This window comes from Oncorhynchus keta, unplaced genomic scaffold (assembly GCF_023373465.1).
Source record: "Oncorhynchus keta strain PuntledgeMale-10-30-2019 unplaced genomic scaffold, Oket_V2 Un_contig_4398_pilon_pilon, whole genome shotgun sequence".
NCBI lineage: Eukaryota > Metazoa > Chordata > Actinopteri > Salmoniformes > Salmonidae > Oncorhynchus > Oncorhynchus keta.
Genome location: NW_026287752.1, coordinates 112,775 through 138,994, shown reverse-complemented (window position 1 = coordinate 138,994; position 26,220 = coordinate 112,775). Strand labels below are relative to the sequence as shown.

The window sequence follows — 26,220 nt, the reverse complement described above, 5'->3', positions numbered from 1 at the left end:
AAGAGGTTGTGAATGTTCTTCGTGTTCACAACATCATCACATCTTTAGCTTGGCGACTAGAACACAAATGAACTCAATGAAATCAAAACAACTACGTTTCTCGAGGTTTTCAGGGTCAGAATCAAGAAATACACATATAATATTCATCCAATTTACATTTTAAAATATCTAAATCGTGTCATAAACATCTAAGGGTTCTAACATGTGTCCAATCTATCAACGTGTAGAATCAAAACAAAAAAACAATATGGTTTAATGTGGCATAAAACAGTCAAACATCAGTCAGAACACTGTGACTCATCAGAACACTGTGACTCATCAGAACACTGTGACTCATCAGAACACTGTGACTCATCAGAACACAACTCAGAACACTGTGACTCATCAGAACACAGTGACTCATCAGAACACTGTGACTCATCAGAACACTGTGACTCATCAGAACACTGTGACTCATCAGAACACAGTGACTCATCAGAACACAGTGACTCATTAGAACACTGGACTCATCAGAACACTGTGAATCAGAACACTGTGACTCATCAGAACACTGTGACTCATCAGAACACTGTGACTCATCAAACACAGTGACAGAACACAGTGACTCATCAGAACACTGTGACTCATCAGAACACTGTGACTCATCAGAACACTGTGACTCATCAGAACACTGTGACTCATCAGAACACTGTGACTCATCAGAACACAGCCTGGGAATGGGAACATGGGTAAGGCTTCACTCAAGAGTGCATTGTCTTCTTATGTTTGTTCAGGCTCCCTAAATGGGAAAAATCCTTTCCACACAGGGAGCAATGATAAGGTTTCTCCCCGGTGTGTGTCCTCTCATGTGATTTTAGTTCCTGTGATCGTGAAAATCTCTTTCCACAATGGGGACATGGGTAAGGCTTTTCTCCTGTGTGTGTCCTCTCATGTGATTTTAGGTCCTGTGATCGTGAAAATGTCTTTCCGCAATGGGCACAGTGGTAAGGCTTTTCTCCGGTGTGTATTCTATTATGTTTGTTCAGGCTCCCTAACAGCGAAAAACTCTTTTTACACTGGGAGCAGTGGTATGGTTTCTCCCCTGTGTGTGTCCTCTCATGAGATTTTAGTTCCTGTGGTCGTGAAAATCTCTTTTCACATAGGGCACAGGGGTAAGGCGTTTCTCCTGTGTGTATTCTCTTATGAGTGTTCAGGCTCGCTAACTGCGTAAAACTTTTTCCACACTGGGAGCAGTGGTATGGTTTCTCCCCCGTGTGTGTCCTTTCGTGCGATTTTAGTTGCTGTGATCGTGTAAATCTCTTCCCACAATGGGAACATTGGAAAGGCTTTTCTCCCGTGTGTTTCCTTTCATGCTCTTTTAGGTTACCTAACAACCTAAAACTCTGTCCACAGTGGGAACAGTGGTAAGGTTTTTCTCCTGTGTGCGTTCTATTATGTTTGTTCAGGCTCCATAAATGAGTAAAACACTTTCCACACTGGGAACAGAGATACGTTTTCTCCCTTGTGTGTGTCCTCTGATGCATTTTTAGGTTCTGTGATCGGGAAAATCTCTTTCCACACTGGGAACATTGGAAAGGCTTTTCTTCGGTGTGTTTCCTTTCATGCTCTTTTTGGTAAGCTAATTGGGTAAAACTCTTTCCACACACGGAGCAAGGGTAAGGTTTCTCCCCTGTGTGCGTCCTCTCATGCTCCTTCAGCTTATCCAACAACCTAAAATTCTTTCCACAATGGGAACAGTGGTAAGGCTTTTCTCCTGTGTGTATTCTACTATGTTTTTTTAGGTTCTGTGATCGTGAAAATCTCTTTCCACACTGGGAGCAGTGGAAAGGTTTTCCTCCTGTGTGTTTTCTCTCATGCTCTTTTAGGTTCCATGACAACTTGAAACTCTTATTACACTTGGAGCAGTTGAGTCGTCTCACTGATTTGGGAGTCTCTGGGTCTGGTTCCTCTGAAGGACTCTTACTGCTGTCAGAGTGACAGACTGGTCTCTCTCCTGCCAAAGACAGAGTATTTGGTTAAACAGAGAGACCTGGATGAAACCTCCACATGATAAAACTGTCTTCCTATGAGGTTTAATCTAGACTAGATCCTTCATTATAAAACAGTACACTTGGAACATGTATGCCGATTGGTTAATAGCCATTAGTTATTCACAATACTACCCGGGTAATGGCTGTTAACCCGTTATTTACCATTATAGTAACAACCCAACAATTAACCACTAGCTGTCACTATAGCAAGTAAATGCTGGAAACAAACATTCTAGCCCCATCTTAACCCGTTATGTACCATTCTAGCCCCATCTTAACCCCTTATCTCCCATTCTAGCCCCATCTTCACCCCTTATCTACCATTCTAGCCCCATCTTCACCCCTTATCTACCATTCTAGCCCCATCTTACCCCTTATGTACCATTCTAGCCCCATCTTAACCCCTTATCTCCCATTCTAGCCCCATCTTACCCCTTATGTACCATTCTAGCCCCATCTTAACCCCTTATGTACCATTCTAGCCCCATCTTAACCCTATGTACCATTCTTGCCCCATTTTAACCCCTCATGTACCATTCTAGTAACAAACCAACAATTAGCCACTATCTTTTCATTATAGCAGGTAAAGGGAGATTACATATGAATAAATACATATTTTCCATACATTTCTATTGAATAATAAATCACCAGAATACGTTCTATACATATTTTCCATACATTTCTATTGAATAATAAATCACCAGAATACATTCTATACATATTTTCCATACATTTCTATTGAATAATAAATCACCAGAATACATTCTATATATATTTTCCATACATTTCTATTGAATAATAAATCACCAGAATACATTCTATACATATTTTCCATACATTTCTATTGAATAATAAATCACCAGAATACGTTCTATACATTTTGTCTGTACATACAAAATGCAGAGGTCAGAGGTCAGATAGCAAGGTTCAGAACAAGTCCCTTCTGTTACAAACCAAATGCTGGACTAGAAACATGGGGTAATAATGTTGAGTTTCTTTTTTCCAGTGGAGATTAGTTTATAAATTGCCTGGCTGGGCTGTGGGACAGTGGAGATTAGTTTATAAATTGCCTGGCTGGGCTGTGGGACAGTGGAGATTATTTTATAAATTGCCTGGCTGGGCTGTGGGACAGTGGAGATTAGTTCATGAATTGCCTGGCTGGGCTGTGGGACAGTGGAGATTGGTTGATGAATTGCCTGGCTGGGCTGTGGGACAGTGGAGATTAGTTTATAAATTGCCTGGCTGGGTTGTGGGACAGTGGAGATTAGTTTTTTAATTACCTGGCTGGGCTGTGGGACAGTGCAGATTAGTTTATAAATTGCCTGGCTGGGTTGTGGGACAGTGGATATTAGTTTATGACAGCCTGGCTGAGCTACAGTAGTGGACAGATAGCTCAGCACAGTAGAGGAGAGTATAGCTCAGTACAGTAGAGGAGAGTATAGCTCAGCACAGTAGAGAATATAGCTCAGTACAGTAGAGTAAATGGATGGACAGACCAGTGAGCTGCCAGCCACTATGGACAGACCAGTGAGCTGCCAGTCACTATGGACAGACCAGTCACTATGGACAGACCAGTCACTATGGACAGACCAGTCACTATGGACAGACCAGTGAGCTGCCAGTCACTATGGACAGACCAGTCACTATGGACAGACCAGTGAGCTGCCAGTCACTATGGACAGACCAGTGAGCTGCCAGTCACTATGGACAGACCAGTGAGCTGCCAGTCACTATGGACAGACTAGTGAGCTGCCAGTCACTATGGACAGACCAGTCACTATGGACAGACTAGTGAGCTGCCAGTCACTATGGACAGACCAGTCACTATGGACAGACTAGTGAGCTGCCAGTCACTATGGACAGACCAGTCACTATGGACAGACTAGTGAGCTGCCAGTCACTATGGACAGACCAGTCACTATGGACAGACCAGTGATCTGATAGTCACTATGGACAGACCAGTGAGCTGCCAGTCACTATGGACAGACCAGTGAGCTGATAGTCACTATGGACAGACCAGTCACTATGGACAGACCAGTGAGCTGATAGTCACTATGGACAGACCAGTGAGCTGATAGTCACTATGGACAGACCAGTGAGCTGCCAGTCACTATGGACAGACCAGTGAGCTGATAGTCACTATGGACAGACCAGTGAGCTGATAGTCACTATGGACAGACCAGTGAGCTGCCAGTCACTATGGACAGACCAGTGAGCTGATAGTCACTATGGACAGACCAGTGAGCTGCCAGTCACTATGGACAGACCAGTGAGCTGCCAGTCACTATGGACAGACTAGTGAGCTGCCAGTCACTATGGACAGACCAGTCACACTATGGACAGACCAGTAGTGAGCTGCCAGTCACTATGGACAGACCAGTCACTATGGACAGACTAGTGAGCTGCCAGTCACTATGGACAGACCAGTCACACTATGGACAGACTAGTGAGCTGCCAGTCACTATGGACAGACCAGTCACTATGGACAGACCAGTGAGCTGATAGTCACTATGGACAGACCAGTCACTATGGACAGACCAGTCACTATGGACAGACCAGTGAGCTGCCAGTCACTATGGACAGACCAGTGAGCTGCCAGTCACTATGGACAGACCAGTGAGCTGCCAGTCACTATGGACAGACCAGTGAGCTGCCAGTCACTATGGACAGACCAGTCACTATGGACAGACCAGTCACTATGGACAGACTAGTGAGCTGCCAGTCACTATGGACAGACCAGTCACTATGGACAGACCAGTGAGCTGCCAGTCACTATGGACAGACCAGTGAGCTGCCAGTCACTATGGACAGACCAGTGAGCTGCCAGTCACTATGGACAGACCAGTGAGCTGCCAGTCACTATGGACAGACCAGTCACTATGGACAGACTGTGAGCTGCCAGTCACTATGGACGGACCAGTCACTATGGACAGACTAGTGAGCTGCCAGTCACTATGGACAGACCAGTCACTATGGACAGACTAGTGAACTGCCAGTCACTATGGACAGACCAGTCACTATGGACAGACCAGTGATCTGATAGTCACTATGGACAGACCAGTGAGCTGCCAGTCACTATGGACAGACCAGTGAGCTGATAGTCACTATGGACAGACCAGTCACTATGGACAGACCAGTGAGCTGATAGTCACTATGGACAGACCAGTGAGCTGATAGTCACTATGGACAGACCAGTGAGCTGCCAGTCACTATGGACAGACCAGTGAGCTGATAGTCACTATGGACAGACCAGTGAGCTGATAGTCACTATGGACAGACCAGTGAGCTGCCAGTCACTATGGACAGACCAGTGAGCTGATAGTCACTATGGACAGACCAGTGAGCTGCCAGTCACTATGGACAGACCAGTGAGCTGATAGTCACTATGGACAGACCAGTGAGCTGCCAGTCACTATGGACAGACCAGTGAGCTGCCAGTCACTATGGACAGACCAGTCACTATGGACAGACCAGTGAGCTGCCAGTCACTATGGACAGACCAGTGAGCTGCCAGTCACTATGGACAGACCAGTGAGCTGCCAGTCACTATGGACAGACTAGTGAGCTGCCAGTCACTATGGACAGACCAGTGAGCTGATAGTCACTATGGACAGACCAGTGAGCTGCCAGTCACTATGGACAGACCAGTGAGCTGCCAGTCACTATGGACAGACCAGTCACTATGGACAGACCATGGACAGACCAGTGTTCTATAGCTATAGTGAGCTGCCAGTCACTATATGGACAGACTAGTGTTCTATGGTGTTCTGAGCTGCCAGTCACTATGAGCTGACATAGACCAGTGAGCTGATAGTCATAGACCAGTGTTCTATGGACAGACCAGTGTTCTGATAGTCACTATGGAGTGTTCCAGATAGTGTTCAGACCAGTGAGCTGATAGTCACTATGGACAGACCAGTGAGCTGATAGTCACTAAGTGTCCTTGTCAATAGTTTAGTTGTATGGTTTGTTAAACTTAGTGTTCCAATGTTTCTGTAGGCAAACATAGTTTCTATAGCAGTAGTGTTCTATAGTGTTCCATAGCATCAAATAATGTTCATATTTAGTGTTCCATAGCATCCTATAGTGTTCTATAGTGTTCTATAGTGTTCCATAGCATTCTATAGTGTTCTATAGTGTTCTATAGCATCCTATAGTGTTCTATAGCATTCCATAGCATGTTCTATAGTGTTCTATAGTGTTCTATAGCATTCCATAGTGTTCTATAGTGTTCTATAGTGTTCTATAGCATTCCATAGTGTTCTATAGCATTCCATAGTGTTCTAGTGTTCTATAGTGTTCTATAGCATCCTATAGTGTTCTATAGTGTTCTATAGCGTTCTATAGCGTTCTATAGTGTTCTATAGTGTTCTATAGCATCCTATAGTGTTCTATAGTGTTCTATAGTGTCCTATAGTGTCCTATAGTGTTCTATAGTGTTCCATAGCATCCTATAGTGTTCTATAGTGTTCTATAGTGTTCTATAGTGTTCCATAGCATCCTATAGTGTTCTATAGTGTTCCATAGCATCCTATAGTGTTCTATAGTGTTCTATAGTGTTCCATAGCATCCTATAGTGTTCTATAGTGTTCCATAGCATCCTATAGTGTTCTATAGTGTTCCTATAGTGTTCCATAGCATCCTATAGTGTTCTATAGTGTTCCATAGCATCCTATAGTGTTCTATAGTGTTCTATAGTGTTCCATAGTGTTGTGAAGGTGAACGGAAAGGCACTGGAGCAAAGAATCACCCTTGCTGTCTCTGGCTGGCCGGTTCCCCTCTTTCCACTGGGATTCTCTGCCTCTAACCCTTTTACAGGGGCTGAGTCACTGGCTTACTAGTGCTCTTCCATGCCGTTCCTAGGAGGGGTGTCACTTGAGTGGGTTGAGGCACTGACGTGGTCTTCCTGTCCGGGTTGGCGCCCCCCACCCCCCTTTTAACCTTTATTTAACTAGGCAAGTCAGTGAAGAACAAACTCTTATTTTCAATGACGGCCTAGGAACAGTGGGTTAACTGCCTGTTCAGGGGCAGAACGACAGATTTGTACCTTGTCAGCTCGGGGATTTGAACTTGCAACCTTCCAGTTACTAGTCCAACGCTCTAACCACTAGGCTACCCTGCCCCCCCCTTGGGTTGTGCCGTGGCGGAGATCTTTTGGGGCTATACTTGGCCTTGTCTCAGGATGGTAAGTTGGTGGTTGAAGATATCCCTCTAGTGGTGTGGGGGCTGTGCTTTGGCAAAGTGGGTGGGGTTATATCCTGCCTGTATGGCCCTGTCCGGGGGTATCGTCAGACGGGCCACAGTGTCTCCCAACCCCTCCTGTCTCAGCCTCCAGTATTTATGCTGCTGTAGTTTGTGTCGGGGGGCTAGGGTCAGTCTGTTATATCTGGAGTATTTCTCCTGTCTTATCCGGTGTCCTGTGTGAATTTAAGTATGCTCTCTCTCTTTCTTTCCCTCTTTCCTTCTTTCGGAGGACCAGAGCCCTAGGACCATGCCTCAGGACTACATGGCCTTGCTGTCCCCAGTCCACCTGGCAGTGCTGCTGCTCCAGATTCAACTGTTCTGCCTGCGGCTATGGAACCCTGACCTGTTCACCGGACGTGCTACAGGTCCCAGAACTGCTGTTTTCAACTCTCTAGAGACAGCAGTAGCGGTAGAGATACTCTGAATGATAGGCTATAAGCAAACTGACATTTACTCCTGAGGTGCTTGACCTGTTGCACCCTTGACAACCACTGTGATTATTATTATTTGACCCTGCTGGTCATCTTGGAACATTTGAACATCTAGGCCATGTTCTGTTATAATCTCCACCCGGCACAGCCAGAAGAGGACTGGCCACCCCACATAGCCTGGTTCCTCTCTACCCGGCACAGCCAGAAGAGGACTGGCCACCCCACATAGCCTGGTTCCTCTCTAGGTTTCTTCCTAGGTTCTGGCCTTTCTAGGGAGTTTTTCCTAGCCACTGTGCTTCTACAGCTGCATTGCTTGCTGTTTGGGGTTTTAGGCTGGGTTTCTGTACAGCACTTTGAGATATCAGCTGATGTACGAAGGGCTTTATAAATACATTTGATTTGATTGATTAACGTGTTATTGGCCGCCCCGTCTATTTGTAGCTTTCACAAAGATATTACTCACTGTTGTTAATCAGATCTCCTGTCTCCTCTTCTTCTTCCTCCTCTAATGTGACAGTAATCTCCCCCACTTCCTTCATTCCAAAAACGTCTTCCTCTTCTTTCACTGTGGCAGTCATCTCCCCCTCTTTCTCTTCCTCTTCTTCTTTTACTGTAACATCCTCCTCCTCTTTCACTCTGAACGCGTCTTCATCTTCTGTCAATTTAACGTCTTTCTCTTCTTCTTTCACTGTAACAGCCTCAACCTCTGTTTCTTGTTTTACTGTGACATCCTCTTCTTCCTCCTCCTCTTTCACGACAATGTTCAGCCCCAGAGTTTCTTTCTCCGTCCAGCAGACCTCCTCTTCTTTAACAGGAGGAGAGTAGCTCAGTGAACTCATGGTCTGGGATGTTAGTTAGATAGCTAGTTAGCATTAGTGACAAGACTTGCACTGCTAATTTATCCAGCTAGCTAGCTAACAACAACGTAAATATTAAATTGGGTAACTAACCAGGAGATACGACACGTGTGTTTAAAACACAGTGGCTAATATACAACGAAAGCATTTAAAGATCTGCAATTGTATCGTCTATGTTGGCTAGTAAGATACCGAGGTGAATAACTCGCTTTTGTTGTTTGAAGAAGCGTCCCGTCCATTAGATTATACGTCACACCGGCAGCATTGCCCTGAAACAGGCACGTCGCCACCTGGTGGCTGGGAGGGTAACAGTCAAGGGACATTTATTTTTATTTTGAGACACTTAATTAGATTTGGATACAAAAGTTTGGATACACCGACTCATTCCAGGGTTTTTCTTTATTTCTTTAATAGTGAAGACATCAAAATTATGAAATAACACATATGGGATCATGTAGTAACCAAAACAAGTGTTAAAACCATGTGTTAAATCAAAATATATTTTATATTTGAGATTCTTCAAAGTAGCCACCCTTTGCCACTCTTGGCTTGTGGATAATTCCCCAGTAGCTTGTGGATGATTCCCCAGTAGCTTGTGGAGGATTCCCCAGTAGCTTGTGGAGGATTCCCCAGTAGCTTGTGGATAATTCCCCAGTAGCTTGTGGATAATTCCCCAGTAGCTTGTGGATAATTCCCCAGTAGCTTGTGGATAATTCCCCAGTAGCTTGTGGATGATTCCCCAGTAGCTTGTGGAGGATTCCCAAGTAGCTTGTGGATGATTCCCCAGTAGCATCCTGAATATTAAGGCTATACTCCATGTTATACACACACACAGACACTCAACCATGCAAACTGGCTGGGTTATTCTTTATTTCAGACATCACACATTATAGTCTTACTCTAATCCAGACATCGTACACACACTCACTAAATCACATCCAGTATCATACACATCAACCTACACAGATCTACTACACACGGAATATCTTGACTACATTTTCTAACATCTGTGGCATTGGCTCACAGGCAAACAGAACCAAACAAATGGTTGCTTGAACCTGTTTCTTGAATTCTAAACATCAGACATTTGAAATCTCTCATTTTGACCGTCATAATACCTCTGATGGCAGTAACTTTACAAGCACTAATTATGGTCCATTTAGACTGAGAATAGTGTCTGGTTACAGTAAGGGCTACAATAAGTAGAGCCGGTTAGAATTGTAACGGTTTAAGACATGGTAGCCTATATAACATATATTATTTACAGGAAACTCGATCTACATCCTGAGATGAAGTTGTGTGGAAAAAGGAAATGGGGGTTGGTGAAATAATGTTCTGTCATGTGGACAAAGCAAGTCAAAAGGTGTGATGATATTAATTATCAATTAATTATCAGAAATGTCGATCCGAATGTTGTAAACAGTCAAGAATTATTCGCAAGGAAGGTTTTGAATTTAAAAGTGGATGGAAAAACAGATCATCGATATGGTATTAATATATATGGTATTACTCTATATGGTATTACTCTATATGGTATTACTCTATATGGTATTACTCTATATGGTATTAATCTATTTGGTATTACTCTATATGGTATTACTCTATATGGTATTACTCTATATGGTATTACTCTATATGGTATTACTCTATATGGTATTACTCTATATGGTATTAATCTATATGGTATTACTCTATATGGTATTACTCTATATGGTATTACTCTATATGGTATTACTCTATATGGTATTAATCTATATGGTATTAATCTATATGGTATTACTCTATATGGTATTACTCTATATGGTATTAATCTATATGGTATTAATCTATATGGTATTACTCTATATGGTATTACTCTATATGGTATTAATCTATATGGTATTAATCTATATGGTATTACTCTATATGGTATTACTCTATATGGTATTAATCTATATGGTATTAATCTATATGGTATTAATCTATATGGTAATCAATATTCATCAATAATAATTTAAAAAACATTGTTTCTGTCTAAAGAGACAAGACATAAACCTGAACCTATAGTTCAGGTAGAAGCAATAAAAACGATACTACAGAGATACAAAATAGGCTAGAGAAAAAAACAACAAAGAACTTGAGGAACTTATTCAAGAACGATCTGTTACCTGACATGATGACTCCTTGCTGTCCCCAGTCCACCTGACTGTGCTGCTGCTCCAGTTTCAACTGTTCTGCCTTATTAGACCATGCTGGTCATTTATGAACATTTGAACATCTTGGCCATGTTCTGTTATAATTTCCACCCGGCACAGCCAGAAGAGGACTGGCCACCCCACATAAACCTGAACCTAATTCTCTAGAAGCTTTCTCTCAATACTACAGAGGACCAAAGCCCTTGAGGAACTTATTCCAGGACGACCTGACATGATGACTCCTTGCTGTCCCCAGTCCACCTGACTGTGCTGCTGCTCCAGTTTCAACTGTTCTGCCTTATTATTATTCGACCATGCTGGTCATTTATGAACATTTGAACATCTTGGCCATGTTCTGTTATAATTTCCACCCGGCACAGCCAGAAGAGGACTGGCCACCCCACATATGCTCTCTCTAATTCTCTCTTTCTTTCTCTCTCTCGGAGGACCTGAGCCCTAGGACCATGCCCCAGGACTACCTGACATGATGACTCCTTGCTGTCCCCAGTCCACCTGACTGTGCTGCTGCTCCAGTTTCAACTGTTCTGCCTTATTATTTTTCGACCATGCTGGTCATTTATGAACATTTGAACATCTTGGCCATGTTCTGTTATAATCTCCACCCGGCACAGCCAGAAGAGGACTGGCCACCCCACATAGCCTGGTTCCTCTATAGGTTTCTTCCTAGGTTTTGGCCTTTCTAGGGAGTTTTTCCTAGCCACCGTGCTTCTACACCTGCATTGCTTGCTGTTTCGGGGTTTTAGGCTGGGTTTCTGTACAGCACTTTGAGATATCAGCTGATGTACGAAGGGCTATATAAATACATTTGATTTGATTTGTTAGACAAATAAAGCAAATGATGGAATATGGAGAAAAACACAGCAACACTAACAAAAATAATTGGCAGAAACGTATTAAAGACAAAGTCATCGATGATTCTCCGAATTATATTTGAAAAGAGGAAGCTAAATATTTTAAGCAGATATGTTCCTTTCCGTCTCTGAATGATGACCACTGTAAGGAATTCTTTCCCCCCCAAAAAAAATTAAATGGAAAATTAACAAATGCACTGAAAGACCATTGCGAGGGCCAAATTACAGAGGAATAATTTTTGAGGCTATTAAATCCTTTCAGTCTGGAAAAGCCCCAGAGCTTGATGGCATACAGGTAGAGGTATATCAAGCCTTGTTTGATATACTGAAAGCTCCATTATTAGCTTGTTTTAACTAGTCCATATAGAAATGGTAGTCTGTCAGGTACTCAGCAGGAAGGTCTGATTTCACTATTATTAAAACAAGACCCAGATGGCAAATATAAAGACACAGTCTATCTAAAAAAAAAATGGAGGCATCTTACACATCAATGTTGTGATGCAAAAATACTAGTGAAATGCAGAGCACTCAGAATTAAAAAATAGTTTTACCAGGTATTGTTCATCCTGATAAGACAGGTTTTTAACATGGACAATACATTGGAGATAATATACGACAAACTACTAGAAATAATAGAACACCATGAAACATCTAAGAACTCAGGCCTGGTATTTATAGCGGATTTTGAAAAGGCCTTTGATAAAGCAAGACTGGATTTTATATATACAGTGGGGCAAAAAAGTATTTAGTCAGCCACCAATTGTACAAGTTCTCCCACTTAAAAAGATGAGAGAGGCCTGTAATGTCCATCATAGCTACACTTCAACCATGACAGACAAAATTAGAAGAAAAAAATCCAGAAAATCACATTGTAGGATTTGTAATGAATTTATTTGCAAATTATGGTGGAAAATAATTAAGTAAGTAAGAAGTGTACCTATGATGAAAATTACAGGCCTCTCTCATCTTTTTAAGTGGGAGAACTTGCACAATTGGTGGCTGACTAAATACTTTTTTTTGCCCCACTGTACATGCCTGGATTTTTAACATTTTGTTGAGTCTCTTATTCAATAGGTACAAGTTATGTGTAGCAACCCCAGCTGTGAAATAGTAAACAGCTTCTCAGAGAGTGTTGAATTGTCAATGGGCCAGAGGGGAGGGGTAGTGGAGCCAAACAGTCCACATTCAAAGTTACAAAAAACATAATAAAGGGAACCTAAAAGGTATTCTAATATCAACAAATAAATTATCAATAACTCATAGATTATTTACAAATACACACGTACATGGAGCTCTTGTATGTTCGGTCTTTTATACCGACATGTCCAAATCGGCTCTAACATCATAAATCATGACATCATCACAACAACATCAGAGGATTCTAACGTCATAAATCATGACATCATCACAACAACATCAGAGGATTCTAACGTCATAAATCATGACATCATCGCAACAACATCAGAGGATTCTAACATCATAAATCATGACATCATCACAACAACATCAGAGGATTCTAACATCATAAATCATGACATCATCACAACAACATCAGAGGATTCTAACATCATAAATCATGACATCATCGCAACAACATCAGAGGATTCTAACATCATAAATCATGACATCATCACAACAACATCAGAGGATTCTAACATCATAAATCATGACATCATCACAACAACATCAGAGGATTCTAACATCATAAATCATGACATCATCACAACAACATCAGAGGATTCTAACATCATAAATCATGACATCATCACAACAACATTAGAGGATTAGAAATCCAAGGCTTTAAAAACAAAAAGGTGCCGATGACTCAAGTTTTATATTAAGTCCGCAAGCTGTCTCACTGTCTCACTGTCTCATTGTCTCACTGTCTCACTGTCTCATTGTCTCACTGTCTCACTGTCTCATTGTCTCATTGTCTCACTGTCTCATTGTCTCACTGTCTCACTGTCTCATTGTCTCACTGTCTCACTGTCTCATTGTCTCACTGTCTCACTGTCTCACTGTCTCACTGTCTCACTGTCTCATTGTCTCACTGTCTCATTGTCTCACTGTCTCACTGTCTCACTGTCTCATTGTCTCACTGTCTCACTGTCTCACTGTCTCACTGTCTCACTGTCTCACTGTCTCACTGTCTCACTGTCTCACTGTCTCATTGTCTCACTGTCTCATTGTCTCACTGTCTCACTGTCTCACTGACAACTTTCTCACTGTCTCATTGTCTCATATTACATATATATTATATTACTCAATGTCTACTGTCTCATTGTCTCAAAAACTCATTGTCTCACTGATCTCATTGTTTACCTGTCTCACTGTCTCATTGACTCACTCACTGTCTCACTGTCTCATTGTCTCACTGTCTCACTGTGTCATTGTCTCACTGTCTCATTGACTCACTGTCTCACTGTCTCATTGTCTCACTGTCTCATTGTCTCACTGTCTCATTGTCTTGTTACTAGTCCACTGTCTCAAATGATCACTGTCTCACTGTCTCATTGTCTCACTGTCTCAGACAATCTGTCTCATTGTCTCATCCAATGTCTGATTGTCTCACTGTCTCACTGCCATCAACTGTCTCATTGTCTCACGTCTCATTGAGCCTGGTTGCTCCTGTGGGTCACGGCAGTCTGTCTCATGACTAAATGTAATGTAAATGTTGAATGGCTTCGCTGTCAGGTAGATTGTATGTTGGAGCAAGATGTATGTTGTTCAAGAAAAAAACAAGAAAAAAACAATTGCTACTGGTTCTCAATGCAGACAGTCTTTTTTACTGTCTGACACTGTCTCATTTTGTGTCCTCACCTGTTAAGTAGCAATTGTCTCAGCTGTCATGAAAATAGAGCAGACAGACAATTAGCTGCTTGGAGCAGACAAATGCTAGCAGTGTTAAGTTCTGGAGACGAATGCTAGCAGTGTTAAGTAGCAGCTGCTGTTAATTATGAATATTAAATATGATATTAGCAGACAATGCTAGCAGTGTTAAGACCAATTAGCTGCTAGCCATCATGAAAATGAGCCTGTAGTTTTTTACCTGTAAATGGGCTAGATGGTGAAAATGGACAGCTTCTTCCCCGCTTTGTGTTAATTTCACAATTAGCTATAGCCATCATGAAAATGGAGCAGACGAATGCTAGCAGTTTAAGTAGCAATGGGAGCTGTAGCCATCCCTGAAAATGGAGCAGACGGTCATGTGCTAGCAGTGTTAAGTAGCAATGGTAGCTGCTAGCCATCATGAAAATGGAGCAGATGTAATGCTAGCAGTGTTGAAGTGGCAATTAGCTGCTAGCCATCATGAAAATGGAGCAGAGAATGCTAGCAGTGTTGTAGAAAAAAATTGCTAGAGTGTTTCCGCAATGCTAGCCATCATGAAAATGGAGCAGACAAATGCTAGCAGTGTTAAGTAGCAATTAGCTGCTAGCCATCATGAAAATGGAGCAGACAAATGCTAGCAGTGTTAAGTAGCAATTAGCTGCTAGCCATCATGAAAATGGAGCAGACAAATGCTAGCAGTGTTAAGTAGCAATTAGCTGCTAGCCATCATGAAAATGGAGCAGACAAATGCTAGCAGTGTTAAGTAGCAATTAGCTGCTAGCCATCATGAAAATGGAGCAGACAAATGCTAGCAGTGTTTTATCCACAGCTGGACACAAATGTTTTTTATTGTTAATCTTTTTTCTTCTTCTTTTTTATATCCTCTTATGTTTCTTGTGTAGTAAATATTTCAGTTTTAGTTTTCATTGTTTTTTCCCGTGAAGCCCATTGTGATCCACTCCATGTCTGAAATGTGCTGAATAAATACAGCTTGGTTACAGCCATTTGATGTGAATTGTTGGTCATGTGATCGGGAAAATATAGTTCCACACAACGGGAACGGTTCTCTAACTGCGTGTGATCCTTTCCACACTGGGACCAACTGCGTGGTTTCTCCCCTGTGTGTGTAATTGTGTGTTTTCTTCCCCTGTGTGTTTCCTTTTATGTGATTTTAGGTCATGTGATCGTGAATATCTCTTTCCGCACAAGGCGCAATGGTAAAGCTTCTTCCCCGCGTGTGTCTTCTCATGCTCCCTCATGTTATCTAATGACCTAAAGAATTTCCCACAATGGGAACAGGGGTAAGGCTTCTCTCCAGAGTGTATTTTCTTATGTTTGTTCAGGTTCCCTAAATGTAAAAAACACTTTCCACACTGGGAACAACTGTGTGGTTTCTCCCCTGTGTGTGTCCGCTCATGTGATCTCAGGTCATGTGATCGTAAGAAACTAGTTCCACACTGAGAGCAATGGTAAGATTTCTCCCCGGTGTGCGTCATCTCATGCTTTTTTAAGTCTGATGATGTTGAAAATCTCTTTCCACAATTGGAGCAGTGGTAAGGCTTTTCTCCTGTGTGTTTCTTCTCGTGATCTTTCAGGTTCCCTAACTTGGTAAAATCCTTACCACACAGGGAGCAATGGTAAGGTTTCTCCCCTGTGTGTGTCCTCTCGTGCGTTTTCAGGTTACCTGACAACCTAAAATTCTTTCCACAATGGGAACAGGGGTAAGGCTTCTCTCCAGAGTGTATTCTCTTATGTTTGTTCAGGTTCCCTAAATGGGAAAAAAGCTTTCCACACTGTGAGCAATTGTGAGGTTTTTCCCCTGTGTGTGTCCTCTCATGTGATTTTAGGTCATGTGATCGTGAGAATCTATTTCCACACTGGGAGCATTGGAAGGGCTTTTCTCCAGTGTGTTTCCTTTCATGCTCTTTCAGCTTCCATAACCACTTAAAACTCATATTACACTGGGAGCAGTGGTGTTGTCTCGCTGGCGTCTCTGGGTCTGGTTCCCCTGAAGGACTCTTTCTGCTGTCAGATGGAGAGTCTGGTCTCTCTCCTGCCAAAGACAAAAGGAGTATTTAGTTAAACAGAGTATTTAGTTAAACAGACAGACCTGACTGAAACACAAAATGTGGATCCTGGATGCTGATTGGTTGATAGCTGTTAGTTATTCACATTAATCGCAGTTAATGGCTGTTAACAGTTCCATTTGAATAATTCCTACACATCCACTGTTCCACAGCCCAGCCAGGCAATTCATAAACTAATCTCCACTGTCCCACAGCCCAGCCAGGTAATTCATAAACTAATCTCCACTGTCCCACAGCCCAGCCAGGCAATTTATAAATTATTCTCCACTGTCCCACAGACAAGCCAGGCCATTTATAAACTAATATCCACTGTCCCACAGCCCAGCCAGGCAATTTATAAACTAATCTCCACTGTCCCACAGCCCAGCCAGGTAATTTATAAACTAATCTCCACTGTCCCACAGCCCAGCCAGGCAATTTATAAACTAATCTCCACTGTTCCACAGCCCAGCCAGGTAATTTATAAACTAATCTCCACTGTCCCACAGCCCAGCCAGGCCATTTATAAACTAATCTCCACTGTCCCACAGCCCAGCCAGGCAATTTATAAACGAATCTCCACTGTCCCACAGCCCAGCCAGGCAATTTATAAACGAATCTCCACTGTCCCACAGCCCAGCCAGGAAATTCATGAACTAATCTCCACTTAATGTGCTAATTGTTGGTTTGCTACTAGAATGATACAAAAGGGTTTAAGTTAAGACGGGGCTAGAATGGTAGATAAGGGTTAAGATGGGGCTAGAATGGTAGATAAGGGTTAAGATGGGGCTAGAATGGTAGATAAGGGTTAAGATGGGGCTAGAATGGTAGATAAGGGTTAAGATGGGGCTAGAATGGTAGATAAGGGTTAAGATGGGGCTAGAATGGTAGATAAGGGTTAAGATGGGGCTAGAATGGTAGATAAGGGTTAAGATGGGGCTAGAATGGTAGATAAGGGGTTAAGATGGGGCTAGAATGGTAGATAAGGGGTTAAGATGGGGCTAGAATGGTTTATTATACAGCTGAACCCATAACCATAAAGGACTGGTTTATTATACAGCTGAACCCATAACCATAAAGGACTGGTTTATTATACAGCTGAACCCATAACCATAAAGGACTGGTTTATTATACAGCTGAACCCATAACCATAAAGGACTGGTTTATTATACAGCTGAACCCATAACCATAAAGGACTGGTTTATTATACAGCTGAACCCATAACCATAAAGGACTGGTTTATTATACAGCTGAACCCATAACCATAAAGGACTGGTTTATTATACAGCTGAACCCATAACCATAAAGGACTGGTTTATTATACAGCTGAACCCATAACCATAAAGGACTGGTTTATCCTGTACAGCTGAACCCATAACCATAAAGGACTGGTTTATTATACAGCTTGGTCATTTTTCAACTCATTCCCTATTGAAGACACAGTGGGATATTGATCACGTTGCACTTCCTAAGGCTTCCACTAGATGTCAACATTCTTTAGAAACTTGTTGGAGACTTCTACTGTAAAGGAGGGGCTCATAAGGGCTCTTTGAGTCAGTGGTCTGGCACAGTGCCACAAGCTCGTGACGCTCGTTCATGTGAGAGGTAGCTCGCGTTCCATTGCTTTTATACAGACAAAGGAATTCTCTGGTTGGAACATTATTGAAGATTTATGTTCAAAACATCCTAAAGATTGATTCTATACATCGTTTGACATGTTTCTACGAACTGTAACGGAACTTTTTGACATTTCGTCTGCTCCTAGTGAACGCGCTTCGTGACTTTGGATTTGTTTCCAAAACGGGCTAACAAAAGTAGCTATTTGGACATAAATGATGGACATTATCGAACAAATCAAACATTTATTGTGGAACTGGGATTCCTGGGAGTGCATTCTGATGAGGATCATCAAAGGTAAGTGAATATTTCTAATGTTATTTCTGACTAATGTTGACTATCCAATATGGCGGACATCTATTTGGCTTGTTTGGTCTCTGAGCGCTGTAGTCACATTATTGCATGGTTTGCTTTCTACTTAAAGTTTTTTTAAATCTGACACAGCGGTTGCATTAAGGAGAAGTTTATCTAAAGTTCCATGTATAATAGTTGTATCTTTCATCAATGTTTATTATGAGTATTTCTGTGAATTGATGTGGCTCTCTGCAAAATCGTTGCATGTTTTGGAAATACTGAACATAACACGCCTATGTAAAATAAGATTTTGGGATATAAAGATGCACTTTATCAAACAAAACATACATGTATTGTTTAACATGAAGTCTTATGAGTGTCATCTGATGAAGATCATGTAAGGTTAGTGATTAATTTGATCTATATTTCTGTTTTTTTGTGAGTCCTCTCTTTGGCTGGAAAAATGGCTGTGTTTTTCTGTGACTTGGTGGTGACCTAACAATCGTTTGTGGAGCTTTCGCCGTAAAGCCTTTTTGAAATCAGACACTGTTGCCGGATTAACGAGAATGTTATCTTTAAAATGGTGTAAAATACTTGTATGTTTGAGGAATTTCAATTATGAGATTTTTTGTTGTTTTGAATTTGGTGCCCTGCACTTTCACTGGCTGTTGGCAGGGCGGGACGCTACCGTCCCGAATATCCCAGAGAGGTTAAACATTTCCAGCCGTGTAGCCAATGCTCCACGCTGTATAGTCCTTTGGTAGAGTTGTAGTGCCAACCATTTCAACTTGTAGCTGCCGCTTCATATTTTCGGTCTTAGAAATTCATAATTTGCAACCTTAGCTTACGTTTGCGTGGTCTGATGTAAATTTCCGTCAGGAGTGGGTTTTTATATACTTCTGAGATCAGGGTGGTCCATGCGCCACCATAATGTCTATGCTCACGTGGCCGTGACCCCTGATGTGGTGAACTTGACATGAAAACCCATATTTTCTCATATAGAAGGTTGACATCACAATACATCTTTTCACAAATAGTTTCATGTTTAATTACATACGTTTTCACACTATGTAGATGGAACCCCCATAATTCAGAAGTGGAACACAACCACAGACACACAGTAATGACTGTTTCCTGTCCTTCGTGAGATCGCCAAATAAAACACACTATGTAGATGGAACCCCCATAATTCAGAAGTGGAACACAACCACAAAACACACTCGTCATGACTGTCCCTTAAGTGTCCACGGACCACATTCCCACATTCTCAAAAATATAACTATTGTTGAATTATTTAAACTTTTGATTGTACAAGGGTCTCTCCGTGTTCCACGGTTTACATTCCAATCTGGAACACTACAGGCCATAGGGGCACCGTATTTGATGACCGACCATAAAACAGATGACTTCCCGCTCTCCCCCCTCTACGAGAGAGACCCACTGTAACCTGATCCTTCAGATCATCAGGAGAGTCATGACATTCCCCCTCTACGAGAGAGACCCACTGTAACCTTCAGATCGCCACAGGAGAGTCATGATATTCCCCCTCTACGAGAGAGACCCACTGTATCCTTCAGATCATCACAGGAGAGTCATGACATTCCCCCTCTACGAGAGAGACCCACTGTATCCTTCAGATCGCCACAGGAGAGTCATGACATTCCCCCTCTACGAGAGAGACCCACTGTATCCTTCAGATCACAGGAGAGTCATGACATTCCCCAAAATGGACCCACTGTAGCCTTCAGATCATCACAGGAGAGTCATGACATTCCCCAACTGGAGCAAACCCAACTGTATCATAGTCTGTTCAGAACATACAAGAAAATGAGTCATTCAGACATTTCCCCGTTCAATCAAATTGAACACACCCACTGTATCCTTCAGATCAATTTACAGACAAGCTCTCCCTGATTGAGTCATGACATTCCCTCCATCAATGAAGGTCTACAGTAGGTTCAACAGCACTCTGTAAGGTAGCATGGAGAGTCAGGACATTCTTCCGAGAGAGACCTCTGGTACACTGGCTTCAATATAAAACCTAGGAGGCTCATGGTTTTTACCCCCTTCCATAGACTTACACAGTAATTATGACAACTTCCGGAGGACGTCCTCCAACATATCAGAGCTCTTGCAGCATTAACTGACATGTTGTTGACCCAATCAAAGAATGAGAGAATGAATTTTAGTCCTGAAAACATAAGCTACAGGTAGCTAACACTGCGGTGCATAAAATATGGTGAGTAGTTGACTCAAAGAGAGAAAGACACAATAGTTGAACATTTTTTAACAAATAATTTATTCAAAAATTAAGGAGAAGCGAAAACTAGCTATATTTAATAGTATGTTTTTTACTTTCACTTAATAGCAAATGCTAGCTAGTTTAGCCTACTAATTTAGCTAGCTAGTTTAGCCTACTAGTTTAGCCTACTAGTTTAGCCTACTCAGGCTCAAACAGAAGGTCTACAGTAGCTGGCTATCAACAGCACTCTGCTAAGTTAGCACCTGGCTGTCCAACAGAGAGGATGCTGGCTTAGCTCCTCCTGGCTACACAGGCTTGCAATTAAAACCTAGGAGGCTCATGCTTTTTAGCCCTAGCTGGCTATCCAACAGTAATTATGCTAAGTTAGCTAGCTGGCTATCCAACAGACAGGGATGCAGAGCTCTGGCATTAACAGACATGTTGTTAGCTGGCTGGCTATCAAAGAATGAGAGGGATGATAAGTTAGTCCTGGCTACATAAGCTACAGGTATGCTAACAGCTGCTGGCTATAAAGAGAGGGTGCTAGTTAGCTTGACTATCAACAGAGAGGATGACACAATTAGTTGAACATGGCTATCCAACAAATAGGGATGCTAAAATTAGCTGGCTGGCTATTAAGGAGAAGCCAAAGAGCTATGATAAATTAGTATGCTTTTTACTATCCAACAGAAGGGATGCAAATGCTAGCTAGTTTAGCCTACTAATTTAGCTAGCTAGTTTAGCCTACTAGTTTAGCCTACTAGTTTAGCCTACTCAGGCTCAAACAGAGAGGGATGCTTAGCTAGCTGGCTATCCAACAGAGAGGGATGCTAAGTTAGCTAGCTGGCTATCCAACAGAGAGGGATGCTAAGTTAGCTAGCTGGCTATCCAACAGAGAGGGATGCTAAGTTAGCTAGCTGGCTATCCAACAGAGAGGGATGCTAAGTTAGCTAGCTGGCTATCCAACAGAGAGGGATGCTAAGTTAGCTAGCTGGCTATCCAACAGAGAGGGATGCTAAGTTAGCTAGCTGGCTATCCAACAGAGAGGGATGCTAAGTTAGCTAGCTGGCTATCCAACAGAGAGGGATGCTAAGTTAGCTAGCTGGCTATCCAACAGAGAGGGATGCTAAGTTAGCTGGCTGGCTATCCAACAGAGAGGGATGATAAGTTAGCTTGCTGGCTATCCAACAGAGAGGGATGCTAAGTTAGCTAGCTGGCTATCCAACAGAGAGGGATGCTAAGTTAGCTAGCTGGCTATCCAACAGAGAGGGATGCTAAGTTAGCTGGCTGGCTATCCAACAGAGAGGGATGATAAGTTAGCTAGCTGGCTATCCAACAGAGAGGGATGCTAAGTTAGCTAGCTGGCTATCCAACAGAGAGGGATGCTAAGTTAGCTAGCTGGCTATCCAACAGAGAGGGATGCTAAGTTAGCTAGCTGGCTATCCAACAGAGAGGGATGATAAGTTAGCTAGCTGGCTATCCAACAGAGAGGGATGATGATAAGTTAGCTAGCTGGCTATCCAACAGAGAGGGATGCTAAGTTAGCTAGCTGGCTATCCAACAGAGAGGGATGATAAGTTAGCTAGCTGGCTATCCAACAGAGAGGGATGCTAAGTTAGCTAGCTGGCTATCCAACAGAGAGGGATGCTAAGTTAGCTAGCTGGCTATCCAACAGAGAGGGATGCTAAGTTAGCTAGCTGGCTATCCAACAGAGAGGGATGCTAAGTTAGCTAGCTGGCTATCCAACACTGGAACTCTTCCAAGTCAAGGAAGCTTTGGTTTTACTCATTTATTGCACTATAAAGCTACTGCATGATTGTAGCAGGTTTACTAACGTGTTAGTCCTATTAGTTTAGTTGACTACGATGTTACTTTAGCTATTATGGTGATAATGATATAGGCTGTGTGTAGTGGTTATGATAAGGGGGTTGGCTTGGAAAGGTTTTTACTCCTGGTCACATAGAGCTGATGTGTTGTGCACTGAAGTCCACAAATGAAGGGAAAAGGTGAGAAGTGGAGAGCGCGTAGACGGGAGTAAGAATTATACCATGAGAAAAGTGATCATGCTGTTTGTATGTGGCTGCTATGGAAGTGAACTGTGTGTGCGGGTGATCAGGGGTGTGTTTATCCCAATGATTCTGTTGAAAAACGTTACGAAACTGGGATAAACATACCTGTATTTCAAAATTCAAATCTCAGAAGAGCTCATTTCTGTAAGTACCTATATGTACATAATCATAATCATAAAAAAATATTTAAAAAATATCAAGTATATATATATATCTTAATTCAGATAAAAATGTATCAAATGTGTTTTACAATCAGCACCTGTGTTCTCTCTCTAACATGGTGGAATAATACAGACGGGAACATTGATGAGGTCGTGAATGTTTTCCATGTTAACAACGTTATCAAAACATCAACATTTTAAAATTGTAATCTGATTTTAGACATAATCATGTATCTAGAGAAAAAAAACTAAAACAGACCTATTGTTGATTAAGATTTAATACAAAACAATATGATTTAATGTGGCATAAAACAGTCAAACATCAGTCAGAACACAGTGACTCATCAGAACACAGTGACTCATCAGAACACAGCCTGGTTTAATGTGACATAAAACAACAGTCAAACATCAGTCAGAACACTGGACTTTAATGTGACATCAAACAACAGTCAACTCACATCACTGTGACTCATCAGAACAGCCTGGTTTAATGTGACATAAAACAACAGTCAACACAGTGAACACTCTCATCAGAACACAGTGACTCATCAGAACACAGTGACTCATCAGAACACAGTGACTCATCAGAACACAGCCTGGTTTAATGTGACATAAAACAACAGTCAAACATCAGTCAGAACACTGTGACTCATCAGAACACAGTGACTCATCAGAACACAGTGACTCATCAGAACACAGTGACTCATCAGAACACAGCCTGGTTTAATGTGACATAAAACAACAGTCAAACATCAGTCAGAACACTGTGACTCATCAGAACACAGTGACTCATCAGAACACAGTGACTCATCAGAACACAGTGACTCATCAGAACACAGCCTGGTTTAATGTGACATAAAACAACAGTCAAACATCAGTCAGAACACTGTGACTCATCAGAACACAGTGACTCATCAGAACACTGTGACTCATCAGAACACAGTGACTCATCAGAACACTGTGACTCATCAGAACACAGTGACTCATCAGAACACTGTGACTCATCAGAACACAGCCTGGTTTAATGTGGCATAAAACAACAGTCAAACATCAGTCAGAACACTGTGACTCATCAGAACACAGTGACTCATCAGAACACTGTGACTCATCAGAACACAGCCTGTCTATTCTATCATGTGATTTCAGGTCCTCTGTGAAAATGTCTTTCCACAATTAGGTTCCCTAACTAAAACTCTTTCCAAACTGTGAGCTTTTCCTCCCCTGTGTGTGTGTATTCTCTCATGCATTTTCAGGCTCCCTAACTAGGTAAAACTCTTTCCACACTGGGAACAACTGGGTGATATCTCCCACGTGTCTCATCTCATGATCTTATAGTTTCCCTAAATTGCTCAAATCTTTTCCACTGCGACCATGGTAAGACGTGTGTGTCCTCTCGTGCTCCTTAAGGTTATTTAACAACCTGAAATGCATTAGGCAATGGGAACATGAGTAAGGCTTCACTCCAGAGTGTATTCTCTTCGTATGTTTGTTCAGGCTCCCTAAATGGGTAAAATCATTTCCGCATAGGGAACAATGGTAAGGTTTCTCCCCGGTGTGTGTCCTCTCATGTGATTTTTGGTCCTGTGATCTAGAAAATCTCTTTCCACAATGGGTACAGGGGTAAGGCTTTTCTCCTGTGTGTACTCTATTATGTTTGTTCAGGCTCCCTAACTGCGTAAAACACTTTTCACAATGAGAGCAGTGGTGAAGTTTCTCCCCTGTGTGTATCCTCTCATGTGAATTTAGTTCCTGTGATCGTGAAAATCTCTTTCCACACTGCGAACATTGGTAAGTCTTTTCTTCAGTGTGTTTCCTTTCGTGCTCTTTTCGGTAAGCTAATTGGGTAAAACTCTTTTCACACAGGGAGCAATGGTAAGGTTTCTCTCCTGTGTGTCTCCTCTCATGCTCCTTCAGCTTATCTAACAACCTAAATTTCTTTCCACAATGGGAACAATGGTAAGGCTTTTCTCCTGTGTGTATTCGATTATGTTTGTTCAGGCTCCATAACTGGGTAAAACACTTTCCACACTGGGAGCAGAGAAAAGGTTTTTCTCCTGTGTGTGTCCTCTGATGTATTTTTAGGTTCTGTGATCGTGGAAATCTCTTTCCACACTGGGAGCAGTGGAAAGGCTTGTCTCCTGTGTGTGCCCTCTCATGCTCTTTTAGGTTCCATGACAACTTGAAACTCTTATTACACTGGGAGCAGTGGTGTGGTCTTGCTGGTTTGGGAGTCTCTGGGTCTGGTTCCTCTGAAGGAGTCTTACTGCTGTCAGAGTGACAGACTGGTCTCTCTCCTGCCAAAGACAGAGTATTTGGTTAAACAGAGAGACCTGGATGAAACCTCCACATGATAAAACTGTCTTCCTATGAGGTTTAATCTAGACTAGATCCTTCATTATAAAACAGTACACTTGGATCATGTATGCCGATTGGTTAATAGCCAGTAGTTATTCACAATACTACTCAGTGAATGGCTGTTAACAGTTCCATTTGAATCATTCCTACACATCCACTGTCCCACAGCCCAGCCTGGAAATTTATAAACTAATCTCCACTGTCCCACAGCTCAGCCAGGCAATTTATAAACTAATCTCCACTGTCCCACAGCCCAGCCAGGCAATTTATAAACTAATCTCCACTGTCCCACAGCCTAGCCAGGCAATTCATAAACTAATCTCCACTGGAAACTCAACATTATTACCCCTAGTCCAGCATTTAGTTTGTAACAGAAGGGACTTGTTCTGAACCTTGCTATCTGACCTCTGCATTTTGTATGTACAGACAAAATGTATAGAACGTATTCTGGGTGATTTATTATTCAATAGAAATGTATGAAAATACACTGCACAAAAAAATAAAGGGAAGACTTAAACAACACAATGTAACTCCAAGTCAATCACACTTCTGTGAAATCAAACTGTCCACTTAGGAAGCAACACTGATTGACAATAAATTTCACATGCTGTTGTGCAAATGGAATAGACAACAGGTGGAAATTATAGGCAATTAGCAAGACACCCCCAATAAAGGAGTGGTTCTGCAGGTGGGGAACACAGACCACTTCTCAGTTCCTATGCTTCCTGGCTGATGTTTTGGTCACTTTTGAATGCTGGCGGTGCTTTCATTCTAGTGGTAGCATGAGACGGAGTCTACAACCCACACAAGTGGCTCAGGTAGTACAGCTCATCCAGGATGGCACATCAATCAATGCGAGCTGTGGCAAGAAGGTTTGCTGTGTCGGTCAGCGTAGTGTCCAGAGCATGGAGGCGCTACCAGGAGACAGGCCAGTACATCAGGAGACGTGGAGGAGGCCATAGGAGGGCAACAACCCAGC

The 26,220-nt window shown here is 42.2% G+C and overlaps 3 protein-coding genes across 5 annotated transcripts in view; all 3 read right to left on the bottom strand.

Annotated features, from left to right (window-relative positions):
* Positions 1-26,220, bottom strand: part of LOC127924657 (zinc finger protein 883-like) — a 175,301-nt gene that overhangs the window by 116,853 nt on the left and 32,228 nt on the right. The gene's annotated exons all lie outside the window — the stretch shown is intronic.
* Positions 603-8,954, bottom strand: LOC118370650 (zinc finger protein 883-like). Its single transcript, XM_052509371.1, has 2 exons — positions 8,169-8,954; positions 603-1,993 (listed from the first exon to the last, which is right to left on the bottom strand). The coding sequence occupies exons 1-2, from the start codon at positions 8,542-8,544 to the stop codon at positions 741-743; spliced, it is 1,629 nt and encodes a 542-aa protein (XP_052365331.1). The 5' UTR covers positions 8,545-8,954; the 3' UTR covers positions 603-740.
* The window catches only part of LOC118380197 (zinc finger protein 883-like), a 28,835-nt gene continuing 17,601 nt past the window's right edge, over positions 14,987-26,220 (bottom strand). Inside the window, exons 2-3 of one of the 3 annotated variants that reach the window (XR_008118536.1) lie at positions 23,412-25,180; positions 23,237-23,311 (exon numbers count right to left, since the gene is read on the bottom strand). Coding sequence is in view for 1 of the 3 variants with exons in the window: in XM_052509372.1 (XP_052365332.1) it covers positions 15,505-16,490 (986 nt within the window). In the remaining 2 variants the exon portion in view is untranslated. Of the gene's footprint in view, positions 16,491-23,236; positions 23,312-23,411; positions 25,181-26,220 lie in introns of those variants that run through there. The other 2 variants (XM_052509372.1, XR_008118537.1) reach the window with 2 other exon arrangements.